This window comes from Phaenicophaeus curvirostris, chromosome 1 (genome assembly GCF_032191515.1).
Source record: "Phaenicophaeus curvirostris isolate KB17595 chromosome 1, BPBGC_Pcur_1.0, whole genome shotgun sequence".
Taxonomy (NCBI): Eukaryota; Metazoa; Chordata; class Aves; order Cuculiformes; family Cuculidae; genus Phaenicophaeus; species Phaenicophaeus curvirostris.
Window position 1 is genome coordinate 61,026,919 of NC_091392.1, and position 13,021 is coordinate 61,039,939.

A 13,021-nucleotide genomic window follows, 5' to 3' on the forward strand; every position below is an offset into this window, starting at 1 on the left:
CTTCCACCTACAATTAGCATTCAGACATTTCTCTTGGCAGAGCTAAAGCCTCTCTCTCCCTAGGAAGCTTTCTTCTTCTAAACACATTTTATCTTTTCCTACTCCTCTGCAAGGTGCTTTAGCCAGTTTCCAAACAAAGAGCTAAGTGACTTTCCTCAGACATGTGGAGCCTCCAACAGTATTCAAAAACCCCTGGGACAGATATCCTGCTGTGACCGGCTCTAAAACAGAAGCCACATACAGTAAAAAACAGTAATTCATTTATTTGCTGCTGCTTACTTTCAAATTACTAAGTAAGAATATTAAATTTAGCTCAAGACTGCCCTCACTCTTGGCATCCTCTGAGACCTCACTAACAAGGCTGCTCCGCTGGGGGAGGACCTGAGCTGCAAGTAAGGTGGGACATTCCAGAAAAGAAATACCACCTTTCAGTACGCAGAGCTAATGCATGTTAAGGCGGAAATGAGTACTCTGCTTCAAAATGATCATATTTCTGTTTTATTTCTTCCACTAAAATGGTGCTTTTGTCATTTAACTGTTTATGAAATGGCTGAGATGTGTTCTCTGAGAGCCCATCATACGCTGCTCAGCTATCTCTGGTTGAGGGCATTTCATCTTCAGAAAGTTCAAGGGAATGATACAAAATGCAAATCAGGTAGGCAAAAATCAATTTTTTTATTCTCTTGCTCATTGACATTTTCAGCACAGAAATAGGAGGAGTAACTTCGAGAGATGTAGTAAGTGGATGAAGAAAGTAAAGAGAGAACCAACAAGAATCTACTTAAAGCAGGAGCATCTAGTCCAGGAATGCAACAGCAGAGCAGCAGGATGCTGTGATACACACAAGTTTATGCCACAGCACATGGTATCTGTACTCATATTGACTCTTGTTAATATTTTTCACTGGGGTACCTGCAACCTGAAAGTTTTCAGAGGTACAAAGGTGTCTAGTAGCTGAGACAGGGAGCATCTGAGTAGCTAGTATATCCCCAAAGAGGCTTAGCTGGGCCCTTCCATGTCAAACTGATCCCAGCCACCAGTCGTGTCCCTGCCCACGGCCACTGTCACATAGGCATTCCTCACTCTCACTTCCCTCGCCTGCATCAATATTAATTAATTAAAATAATCCAAGGGGACCAACTCCACAGACACATTTGTATTTTGGTATTTGGCATCTAAGGCTTCCAAGATTTTGAGTTTCTTGTAGGAACTAAAGAGATTCAAGACCTTACCACCACTACAGCTGGACACAGAAAGAGGCAAACAGAAAGCTAAAATAAAAGGTCCTGCTAAAGCCAGGAAAAAGTAAGAGTAGGAAATGCAAGAGAACAAAAGTTGCAGCTGAGCTGTGTAAGCAGCAGGATAATGGGAATGTGATATCTTGCCATCACAAACCTGGAAGAGGACAGCACCAGAAATAAACAGGCTGGACAGCCAGGACAGGCACTGGAGGACAGCCAAGACAAAAGTCAGTACAGGCAGAGACAGGTCAAGGCAGCACATTGGCAGGTGAAATCCTAACTTGGGGATCCCAGAGGTGTGCAGACCCCTCAGCACTCTGTGGCCCTAGCACCAGCAGGGAAAGGGGAGGAAGGATGCAGATCCCAGTCTGCAGAGATCATGACCACGATGTTTCTAGAAGGAAAGGGTAAATCCTGGCAGAAAGGGCTTCCTGCCCATGCCAGCAGCGTGCCAGCACTCAGTACAAGCACAGACAACAGTGCTGGAGCTGGTTGCTGCCCAGTACTTCAGGCACTGGCCAGACCACTAAGGCAGTTTCATCCCAAGAAAGACAGTAGCCAGTTCCCTGGCTGGCTAGTGCGGATGCTGCCATCAACAGCGGTGCCACAGTGCACAGGCTGCTTTGAGCATCAGGGTGCTGCCTTCCCACCCTGTAAGTCCCCAGGAGCATCATCCTGTGTGCCAGGTGATGTATTAGCCTGTATTTTTGCCCAGAGCAGGGCAGGAGCAAGCCAGGCAGCATGGGAGCACAGCACAGTCTGTCTTTAACCCTCAAAAAAGAAAATCCCTATTACCAACACAAGGAAAGGGTGGCTTGTCCCTCCAGGATAGGGAAAGCAGTCTCCATGGCAGTTAGCAGGGAGGCCATGCTGGGACACAAAGGGAAAGGAAGGAAAGGGAAGAAGGGTTTAATTCACACAAATGCCTATACAGGAGGTAAGAGCAGATAACAAGAGAGCTGATGTGTGTTCCTTTTTATCTCAATCTACAGGACAGGAAAGGGACGTGCTTTATTTACAGCTCCTTTCATCACTGTGCTATCTGAAGTGGCAACAAGCAAAAAAATCAGCTGACCTCAAGCTGCTGCAGAAGCTGTCAGCTCCTGCCATCACACTCATGGGGACCAGTTAAATATGTTTTGCTGAGGTAGCACAGACCCTGCCCAGATAGCCACCCTGCCCACACTCCAACAAGGCTCCAACCCTTTTCACGGAAAGAGTCATTGGGCACTGGAACAGGCTGCCCAGGGAGGTGGTTGAGTCACCTTCCCTGGAGGTGTTTAAGGCACGGGTGGACGAGGCACTGAGGGGCATGGTTTAGTGTTTGATAGGAATGGTTGGACTTGACGATCCGGTGGATCTTTTCCAACCTGGTGATTCTACGATTCTATGATTCTAAGGCAAAGCTGCAGAAGGTGGAGGGAAAGTTTTATTCCCAAACATTTCACTGAGGAAGGGATGTAGCCACAGCCTATCATCACATGGGAGAAAAGATCCTCCAGGTCTCTGCTCTTTTGGAGAAAAACCTTCCACCAGGCCAGACTGTACATTGTACGCAAAACCAAAGTCACATGAAAGGCCTTGACCTCAGAAAAGAGAAATGGCACTTCTCAGGGACATATGTACCATCAGCACGTACAACACAACCCCTAGCTGTTATCTTGTCTGCATAAACAAGAAATTATGTACTTTCCTCATTGTATAGCAGAAAGGAACAGAATCTGATGAGTGTGCAGGAAACAACTTGCCCTGCCATCTCCTGCCAGTAATTTTGAAGTGTTCAGTTAAAGTATGTAACAAAAGTAGATGAAGTTGTGTATTATTTGTGCATCACCACTGGGTCCTTTGGGAAAACAGTACAGAATTCAAGATAACAGGTTACAACTGCATTTGTCATCAGAAGGTGAATACAGCATCTAACCATGACTACAAACATGAATTTGTGAGAAAGCATTATGCTTGCAGCTACTGTGGATTTTTTAAAACTTAAGTGAGCTTCAAAGCACAAGTTATTAAGGCATCCTTATAGAGTGCCTTCAAATAACTGAAAAATTATAATTTGAGGGGCACAAAGCACAACTGGCAGACTGAAGGCAGCCAAATTATTAGGTATTTAACATGAAAGATTGCCCTAACAAGGCTGACCAGAATAGCAGCAAAGAGCAACGTTACAAAAGAGCTAAGAAAGCAGAGGAGCAGTCTTGCCTTCAGCAAATCAAAATGTCTGTCTACTCATCCCTCCTATTCATATGAATGTAACATAGCTGAGTTATTACAATTTTCCTCTGCTTAGCTCCAGGAAATCAGTCAAAATAATTTAACAAAAACAAAAAAAAAAAGAAAAAGAAAATCCTCCTTTTTATCTGGCTAACCAGAGCTGGAAGATGTTCTTTTGTCCTCCTGAGATTAAGTCAGCAGTATTTCTCCCAGAACCACATTTAGAAGACCCACCTTCACATTATTAAGGCTGATAAGCCAACTTCCAGAGATCCTTTGCTCTGCATTATTTCAGTTGAACAAATGTAGTGATAACAAATGCAGCAGTTGCTCCCATCTCCTGTCCATACCCATCTAAATGAATAACATATCTTCTGTTGTAACAGCTCAATGTGCTTGGGTTTGTGCTGTCAACAGCTTCAGAGAGAGGGATAAATGAACCCGTCAGGATATCCTGTCATTCAGTTAGGAAGGGTTTATTCAGCTCTGCAGTGAAAACTTTCAGCAAATACCTCGTGTTTTGGAATTTTTACTGACTGCAAGCAAGCTTCACGTGCTGTGTCCTTCACTTATTTTCCTTCAAGAAGACAAGAGTCTTGTTAAACTATTTGCCAACAAATGCAGAAGAAATATCACTTCTAATAAGCAATCACTTCATACTAGAATTTTAGTTCCCATGTCTGGAGGGCTCTGAAGGAGGAAAATCAAATTCTTCACAATGGAAAAATATCTAATTGTTTTATTCTTTTTGGCTGCAGTGAAATCATGTTTGACCTCACAAGTCCCCGATGAGGTAAGAAACAGCATTTTATTGAAGTAATGAATTGTAATATGTCTGTATTACACTATAGGGATGAAGATTGTTCCACTGTTATAGACAAAATATTTATCAGATACTGTATTTTATAGAGGAAAAATGGACTTTAACAGTCATTGATGTACGCGACACTGAACTATAAACTAAGAATTCCGTAATTCAGTCCTCTGAAATAACAGAAATTCATGTTTATTTCATACGAGAATTTTGCTTAAAGGATATGTCATGAGCACACTGAAAAAATGTCTAAAAAATGGCAAATCTGGCAAAAGACTAGCTGACACATTTGTCAAAAGCGGCGAAAGACTAGCTGACGCTTTTATCAAAAGCAACAAAAGAAAAGCTTTAGAATTTCTGATAAGTCAGAACATAAAAGCAGAAGTTTTGCCATAGCGAAAATTATACACTCTACTACAACAAGGAGGAAAAGCTATTTCAGACAGACAGGTGGGGGAAAAAATGTAAGGAATTAAGCTATTGTAAGTAATTGTACAAAGTTATAAATGTAAGCTTTGTAGACTTGTGGGGAATTGGTGCATTTGTCATGTACAAATCCTAGAGAACCGTGGAATTTGACAAAATCTCTTTTCAACACCCCTGTAGAGAGGCAGAAAGTGTTGGGTTACAAATCTGAAACAGGAGTTCAACAGCAAGATATTCACTAAATGGTCTCACAACACGAAGCTTTAAATTACTGCGTTCTAGAGAAAAAAAAATCTTACAGAAGAGGAAACAAAATGACAGGGGAAATTTGGGGGATGAGGAAGGAAGCCAATCAGGGTTTTTTGCTCGTGGTTGGATTTTTTTAATGGAAAAGTATTATGAAAAGTATAAACAAGTACTAGGAAATGTGTCAAACTTGTTCTGTCTCTAAAAAAAAAAGCTACTAACAAAACAACTTTCTTCCATTTTCCCTAACAGTCAAAAGGGAAAAATAGGAAATGGGAGAAAGCGGTAGTAGCCTCACCATTCCAAAACAAATATTGGTATATAGCTGATGGCAGGAAAAGGCTATAACTTATTTTTATTTAGCATTTACATTTTCAAAACCTCTTTGAATTTTCTTCTTCCAAAAATGAAATTTTTTATTGTGTCTTTTTGATGACAACTTTTGCAACGAGACAATTTCAGCCTCTCCTACCAACATCTTTTTCCCTTCTGAACCTGAATATCCTACAAGCTACCACTTTGTCCTTCCTCAGACTCTTAATGACTTACACAAAGCACCCATGATGAGCAGGGCGTCAGTAGCATCCTTGGTTAAACAGTCAGAAAAAATCAGCCAACACTCAGCGTTTATGATTCTTCAACACTAACAATACTGATTTAACTCAGTGGAAACGTTCATAGGAGTTAAGCTGCCCAGACTGCGCATTTGTGCTGTAGTGGTTCTCGCTCTGATGCATGAGTCATATTTCATTAAGGATGGGCTGTTAAGGTGGGTGCGCTGTTGCTGAGCACTATAGTTACTAAAGGCTTGAAGCATTCAATCCCCCTTGTGTTGGTGCCTCATGAGGTGGTTTTGGATGGGAAGCAAGGTGCAGAGACGCTCTGGTTTAGGTTGTAGGAAACACCTCAGACCTGAAGCCCAAAGAGCCAGGTAAGTCCAGGGTCCCACCACCACCAGGGTCTGCCAAGAGTGTAGGGAGGCTGCTCAGTCCTCCCAGCACAGCACTTCTCGCTGCTGCTTTGCCAAGTGGATGATTAAGCTGTATCCACATTTTACTCACATCCAGAAAAAAGGTCTAATTTTTATTTGAAAGGTGCCTGAAATGCATTTAGGCAACAGTAAGAGGTTTCGCTAACCAAATACTTGAACACTATCCAAATCAGATTTCAACAGTATATTTATAAAGACTAGAATTTGACAACTAAATAGATATTTAAATGTACTTACAGCTGACTGATAACTACCAAGTGGAGTCCCTCAGAGCTCATGAAACTTTATCTCCTTATCAGTGTCTGTGACATATCCTCCCAAACTTCAGTACTGAAATGTGCTGCTATCACAAACATTAAAGGAAAGATAACTAACAAGGGGAGAAACTGCTGGAAAGAGAGCTTCATCCAGGACTATTAGGCTATGGCACATGTAGAAATCCTGCTCAAGGTTCCAGCATACCCACCTAGGCCAGCCATGAACTTCTAGAAAGAGGTTACAGCATCCCACACGTGCCCAGAAGGTCCTGTACCTGGACAGCACAGGGTTGCATTTGCACATATATTATTTGGGAATCCCTGAACAGAAGTAGCAGAGGAACACTGAGGAACATCTAACAGCCCCCCTGTGATGGGCTTCATTCTTGGAAGTGGTGGCTTGGAATACACCCTGCACAGAAAACAATCTGAAGCTCCTGCTGAGATTTTTCTACACAAAGGGTTAATGGTTTATTTGCTAATGCAGGGGACTGAGAAGACTTTGCAGGGAGAGTGTGTAGGTCCCATTCATGCACTCAGGAAACGCCCAGACAGATGCCCGGACAGGCTGGGTCTGATGCTCCCCATCCGGGTGGGGTATTGGTAAACTGGGCAAGCTCCAAAGGAGAGCTGGGGAATTACTCAAGAGCTGGGGAACAGGTGTCATAACAAGGAATTCTAGAAATGCTGATTATCTGGGTGCACAAAGAAAATGTACCTTGATCTCACACTGTAAGTATTCACAGGAAGTGAGTAGTAAAATCTGTAACAGAACAGATTCCCACCTGTGTCTTGCACAACAGCAGAGGAATTACTAGAGACTGAAGCAAAACCGTCACAGACAAATTATGACAGAAGCTACATGCCACCATCTATTTCTCCATAGCTGACCATTTCCAAATCAAATGCATGCTTTCTAAAAGATCTTCCTGTTCAAGCTAAATTTCATGCAAGATTCTCCATTATCCTGTATAATGCTCCACTGCTATAATTATCCTGCTGGATCTGTAATCTGGGAAACTACTTAAAACGCCCACATACAACTACTAATATAGATAAGAATTTTGAAATGGATGATGGAGCTAGAACTGGTGTATTCATACATACAGACACGCACACACACATTGGGCAGGTACAGTTCTTTAAGATAAACATTAAGCATTTCCTCATGTTGCTCTGATAATGATTCAGACAGTGCCTTACTTGACTACTTGACTGCCTAATTGAAATCCCATTCAGAGAGTTAATTTCAGTTCTATTGTGTCAGATAGGAAGTCTTTCATGGTCAATATTGCTTGAGTGAGTTAAGACCACCTAAGTGAGTCCATTCTTAGAGAACAGTTTATAAATGATTATCTTGGAATAGAAAATAGAGCACTTCAAAGTACTTGCTCTCCAAAAATTATGATTTATTTTACTATTTTTTGTTTGGTTTTAAAGATCATAGTTTCCATTAGATCATTTGTCACCATTTGTGAATTATGAAGTTACTTCTACAAATACTCACCTGGAAGAAAGAAAATGAATCCAATAGTAAAGACTTTTTGCTTTAAAATAGGTTGATTGCTTTAGTAGTAGGCAACTGACAATGTTTTTGATATACAGACATTTCCAATTTCTTTTTTCTCTAGGTGAAAAAAGAGAAGGCTGTTCTTCTCAGTGTGCTCTGGTGGGGTCAGGCCCATAGCTTCTGCTTTGAATGTAAAGCTAAACAGAATTCTTACATCAATTTGATAACACCAGCCATAGTCCTTTAGTTCAATACGGTATTGCTAGTAATGTGAAATCTGCACCTGAGAGGAGTATAGGCTTGTGCTGCGCTCTCTGTGCATGGAGCCACAAGCAAATTCCTCCACACCTTATGCTTACCTTTTACATTGAATGGAGAAGACCCTTATCAATACTTGTCTTTCTCGATCCTGCTTTGGGATAGCAAGGCACCTTCAGAACTAATGCTTTGTGTGCTGATGCTGTCCCAGTAACCTGGCTTTTAACTCTGCAGAATTTAGCACTTGTTGATAAAGCATTCTTACAAGAAAGATGACACTTAGAAGTGTTTATTCATCAGTGGTTGGACATATTTTGTTCAGACAACACTACTGCAAAACCCTAATATGTGGTCTATTGCCTAGCTTAACTCCAGAGTAGGTATTGCCTGTTGACCAGGATAGAGCTTGTGGCTGTGGGTGAGAATAAAGCTGAGTCAATTTTGTGATTTTTTCAGTAATGTTACTGGGGACAGAGTTAAACTAAGAGTACTTTTTCCTTCTTTTTATTAATTTTCTCCTATTACAGATGAAGAAGCGATGTGACCAGAAGCTGCTCATTCGAATGAAAACTGAATGTGCACCTTGCTCTTTGAATCTCAAAACCGAATGCCCTGCTGGTTACACCAAAGTTAGCAATGGGACTGGGATAGCAGACTGCAGGTATCACATCTGTCAGAGCTTTTCACTGTGTATATTCATAGAATCATAGAATCATAGAATAACCAGGTTGGAAGAGACCCACCGGATCATCGAGTCCAACCATTCCTATCAAACACTAAACCATGCCCCTTAGCACCTCGTCCACCCGTGCCTTAAACACCTCCAGGGAAGGTGAATCAACCACCTCCCTGGGCAGCCTGTTCCAGTGCGCAACCTCTCAATGAATTAGAAAATATTAATTTATATTACAAATGTTCTAATAGAATGCAATTTTCTTAAAGAACATTTATCATTGGCATCACTAACTCCAAAACTCAAGCTTCACTCAGTTTGAGTACTGAGGCTAAGGCTTAAAGTACTTCACTCAGTACTTTAAGCCTTAGGTTAATCAGTAAATGATATAAGAGGAAAATAAGCATTACTATTGATAGCTTAACGCGTTTTCTTTTGAGTGATTCCATAAAATCACTTCATTGTTTATTATGCATACTTCTCTGAATTATATCTGAATATCATTTGATAAATACATATTATCATATAAACAAAATTTATATATAATTTTTATCAGATATTATCATATATGTAACAGATTTTTCAAACTGCCAGACTGGGGAGATGTTGGGAGTGAAGGGCAGGAAGAAATATCTCAAAAGAAATTTGAAAACTTGCTTTCAGTTTTAAAAAAACCCACAGTATTTTAGGGGAAATTAACTATTTTGAGCCTCCTTAGGATTTAGAAGAAACATGATAATAAATAATTGTAAATGCTATTTCAAAACAAAACTTAGAGAAAATTGATGTGTTTAGGTTGCAGAAATAAAAAAGGTAAATATACTATGCAAAAGAAACAGCTCCAAGGATCTTTTCAGACCTTGAATTGCAATGTAAATTTTAATGAAGAAAAAAAGGCAAATCAATACAATTAAGCTTAAAATGCTCTTATCTGAAAGTAAAAAAGTGAAGAGGAGGTTAAGAATTTCATTTTTCCCACAGGAGGCTTTATGTACTTTAAAATAGTTTCAACTTCTTTTCCTCAGATATTATCTCGAAATCAAAACACACACACTTTCTTTCCCGGGATGTCGCCATCATTGTATGAAGGAATTTGAACAACCTGAGTGCTGCCAGGGACACTGGGGCTCAGACTGCATGGGTAAGCTCTTTTTTTCTGTTGTGACCGAATTTGAGTAGAAACAAATCAATGACATTTTTTGTTTTCAGGAAGTATTTTCATGAGAATTTTGTTTCATAGCGTTTATTACCGGGGTAGAAATAACCAGCAGTTTTCAGCCAAAACTTAGAGGATTTGGAGAAAACATGTATTCAAAGCTTCACTTAAAAAGAAAAAATCATACGAAAAGGTCTAGAAAACTCAGGGAAACTCTTTGGGTTTGAGATTTTCAAAGCAAATAATTTCAGTCAAAGCCTGCAAATGTACTTTTCACCTGGGAATATGCCCTGAATAGATTTTAAAAATTAAAGTTTTCAAACTACAAGTTTAAAGGTTTCATTTTAGGTCAAAAATACCCTCAAATGCATCCAAAATGTTTCCAGATCTCTTTAGTTCTTACTTTTTGATGTAAGGAGGTTCTTCTCTTTCAGCTTAACTTGGAACAGTTTTTCCCTTCAAATTTATTGAACTGCCAACAAATGCTAAAGGCCATTACTGAAGTAATCATCAGTGCCTGTTCTCCTGCTCCCTCTTCATTAGGAAAAGCCTTCCAGCACCTCCACAAGTGCATTAAACCTCAGACTACTGAAATCGGGATCAAGACTCGCAGAGGAAATTTCCCTACCCAAACAGAGCATTTCCTCCTTTAGTTAGTGGGGTCAAGGTCTGGTTCGGAGTCTGTGAAGTCTTTTTGTCCACAAAATAGATAAACAAATACATTTCAGCCCAAGCAACAGTTTAAATACCAATAACTTATCTACAAAAGCAAAATAGTCAGACCCTAACTTATAAATACTTCTATTAAAAAGACAGGCAAATAGGCAAATACATAGTGTGTGGCCATGTCTTCTTCTGAAGCTAAACACTTATGTGGTGATTTACCCATTTTCCGCCAAATGCAGCCTAAGTAACTGGTAGGAGGAAGGCAAGGCTACATGTGACCATTGTCCCATACTTTAGAGTGCTCTGGGTGACCACACAAGGGGCATTGGTAGTTATAGAGAGGCACAGAGCGTGCTGCCCCTGAGCCACAGCCCTGCCTGCAAAGGCAAGGAAGCCCTCTCTTCCTTTGGACAAACTTCCCGGCCATAAAAAGGAAACAATCAAGGTCTGAGCATTGTTTCTGCTCTGCTGTCATTTGGAGGAAGAAAATAGCTCTTTGCATTATCACAATCTCTCTAAGACAATATGGCACGCCTTGAAATGTTTGGAGGAAAGCTGGTCCTTCCTGAGGCCAGAGAAAAATCCCTGACTAGGGGTTTACTTCACATTTAGCATCTGATGGCAATGACAAAATTAGGTCTTAAATAGCTCTATGACTTCCTTAAATGATAGTATATGCTGAAACCCACAATGTGGAATAAAGATGTTTTGTCCCCTTCCCTCTCCACAAAGCACCGCAAGTCAACCAGACACACACCCCACCCCTCTGTTAAAAAGAAGCAAAGCAAAAGGAAAAAGTGTGTGTAAGGATAGGTCCAGAGGAAAAGAGCACAGCCTATCAACACTGCCAATATCATCCAACCACAGATACCACACCGCCGGTGGAGCTCAGATGCTCTGCATGTGTAACTGATGGGGCTTCAGCAGGAGCTACTCCCTACACCAGCTCAGGTTCCCACTCAGGGCAAATATTTGCATGGCTCCGAAACAAAACCTGGTTACCAATTGAAAGATGCGTGGCATGAGCAACTGAGTAAAAAGCTCTATAAGAATAAAGAAAAAAGTGGGGGAAAAAAGGCCAAGAGGAAACATAATAAACCAAATCATATCCAATTATATTGTCTAAAATACATCTTTACCAGCTCTAACCACTGCCTGTGCCTGTAGGGAGTCAGGTGGAGAGAAGTAATACAAGAAGCTGCAACTGAAAATATTTTAGAAATGCTGAATCAAAATCTATGAGTTGAAAAAGCTGGTAGATCTACTCTTTTCTGGACTAGGTATAAAGCTTCACCCTTTGGTCTTTGTCAGCTGTAACAGCTAAGCAGAAATATCTCTTTCTTACAACTTTTTGAAAAACACCCTTAACGCAAAGGCCTCGTTTCTCCTAAACATGAGTGGTGGCAGGTGACTGCAACAGCACTGCTCCTGTGTCCTAGTGCTGCCTCCTGTGGCCTCTCTGGCTGGGAGAAGTAATTTATCTGCCTAACCAAATTTGTACGACAATATGGTAATTTGTTATGTTTCTGAAAGAACTGTCCCTTGGTGATAGTATCAAAACAAGAGACGAGGTAATGAAGACAAAGGGAAGAGTAATGAATATCAGCTGCAAAAAAACACTATTTGGCAGCAATTTTAAAGCATTTTTTCCTAAAATTTATACCATAAATAGAGTTTTTCATGGTTTCTGTACCTTTGCATATTCAATGCAATTATCAGTGCAGGTAAAAAAAAACAGTTTGAATCTGTGTCAATCTTAAAGTTAAGATTTAGCTGTCATATGATAGCCAGAAAAAAAAAATACTAAAAACCACTTTAAAGATTAATGTATATGTATTTATTACTTCACCTCCTTTCTGGTTGTTTCATCTCAGTTCTTAATAAATCTTTTTATTTCAGAACTCATGCAATACACTGCACTGAATTCTTTGTCCTTAAATTTATTGGGTTTTCATGAGAAACTTATTCAGATCCAACAGACTTCAAAGATTCTTTATTAAGGAATAAATTAAGAAATATTAACCTATTGGTATAAGGCCCAAGCCTTCACTAAAATTAGGTGTATATATATTCGCATCAACTTACTTGCTTGTCACTGTCCAAATCAAATTAATTTTCATGAAAACTTCCATGTTACTTAAACACTTTAAATCAGGGTTAAGTTACTTAGTGCAAGCACAAATCCAGTGCTGTCCATCTCCAGCCACACAGAACAGATTGAGGCTTTTTATAAGCAATAAACCTACCAGTACAGTATAGGAGAGAACATGTGAGGGCAGTAGGAGTTTGATACAACTAGATACCGCCTGCATTAGGATCATGGTACCTATAGGAACTCCACTTATGGGAAAGAAGGGCTTGTGGAAGGGAGTTAATAAATCATTTCCACTGAGAGAGTGTACAATTACAAAAAATAAGGATTTTCCTACAGGTGGAAAAAAACCAACAGTACGATCTGACTAAAAAATGACCATAATGTGATTTTCCTATGGTCAACCTTTCAATAAAAATTGAAGTACTGAAAAATTTCAACCAAAATTTAAATTATTTTGATTTAGAAATACCA

General features: G+C 40.1%; 1 protein-coding gene across 1 annotated transcript in view; it reads left to right on the forward strand.

The window, feature by feature from the left end:
* The first annotated feature begins 3,792 nt into the window (after positions 1 to 3,792).
* STAB2 (stabilin 2) overlaps positions 3,793 to 13,021 on the forward strand; it is an 84,786-nt gene continuing 75,557 nt past the window's right edge. Inside the window, 3 exon segments of the mRNA XM_069859875.1 lie at positions 3,793 to 4,251; positions 8,488 to 8,621; positions 9,659 to 9,774. Of these exon segments, the coding sequence (XP_069715976.1) occupies positions 4,135 to 4,251; positions 8,488 to 8,621; positions 9,659 to 9,774 (367 nt within the window). The 5' untranslated portion in view covers positions 3,793 to 4,134.